The following is a 677-nucleotide window of genomic DNA, read 5'->3' as shown; positions in this document are numbered from 1 at the left end:
CTCCCCCGTCGTAACACTGGCACCTGAGCGTTTCAGGCAGGGGGTCGGGGCACGGGGGCAAACTGCCGACGCTGAAACATGCTTCTCTGAGGCGCAGCTGGCTTGTCCTCACGCACTTACACCAGGGTCTGTGGTCACGCAGTTCTGGTCAGGCCACCACAGCTTGTTTGAAGACCGTTACACACCACTCCCTGGTGTGAAAGCGTATTCTGAAGGTCCCCTGAGGAGAATTTATCCCTCCAGCAGCTGAGTTTTGAGGTCTGCACCAGTACGTGAGGGCCTGCTTCTCTGCTTGCTTTCTAGATACCTGTTAAATTTTGGTACTGTGAGTCACTACCTTGGGTACAACGCGATGCAGGATTTCTTTCCAACGATGTCCATGAAGCCAAATCCACAGTGTAGTGACCACAATTGCAGAAAACAGCAAGAAAATTACAAGGTAAAGTTGTGGGGTTTGGTTCTTTTTGGTTTGGATTTTTTCCTTTCTCAAAAGTCTTGAGAAGGAAGCAAGCTACAGATCTGTAGAGAAAGAAAACTTTACTGCTACTCTAATTTTCAGCAGCCTCGGTTTCCAGTGGTTCATGCATTTTTAAAATCCAGTATCTGGAGTAGCCATAAAGTACAGGGTAGGCAGAGAAGCCTGCAAGCAGCTGGATAGCGTTTGCTTCCACAGCAGC

The 677-nt window shown here is 48.9% G+C and overlaps 1 protein-coding gene across 1 annotated transcript in view; it reads left to right on the top strand.

The window, feature by feature from the left end:
- UBA5 (ubiquitin-like modifier activating enzyme 5) overlaps positions 1–677 on the top strand; it is a 5,173-nt gene that overhangs the window by 3,050 nt on the left and 1,446 nt on the right. Inside the window, exon 8 of the mRNA XM_010139661.1 lies at positions 304–439. Within this exon, the coding sequence (XP_010137963.1) occupies positions 304–439 (136 nt within the window). The remainder of the gene's footprint in view (positions 1–303; positions 440–677) is intronic.

Source organism: Buceros rhinoceros, unplaced genomic scaffold, assembly GCF_000710305.1.
Source record: "Buceros rhinoceros silvestris isolate BGI_N320 unplaced genomic scaffold, ASM71030v1 scaffold5957, whole genome shotgun sequence".
NCBI classification, from domain to species: Eukaryota; Metazoa; Chordata; class Aves; order Bucerotiformes; family Bucerotidae; genus Buceros; species Buceros rhinoceros.
This window is presented reverse-complemented; position numbering and strand designations above follow the sequence as displayed.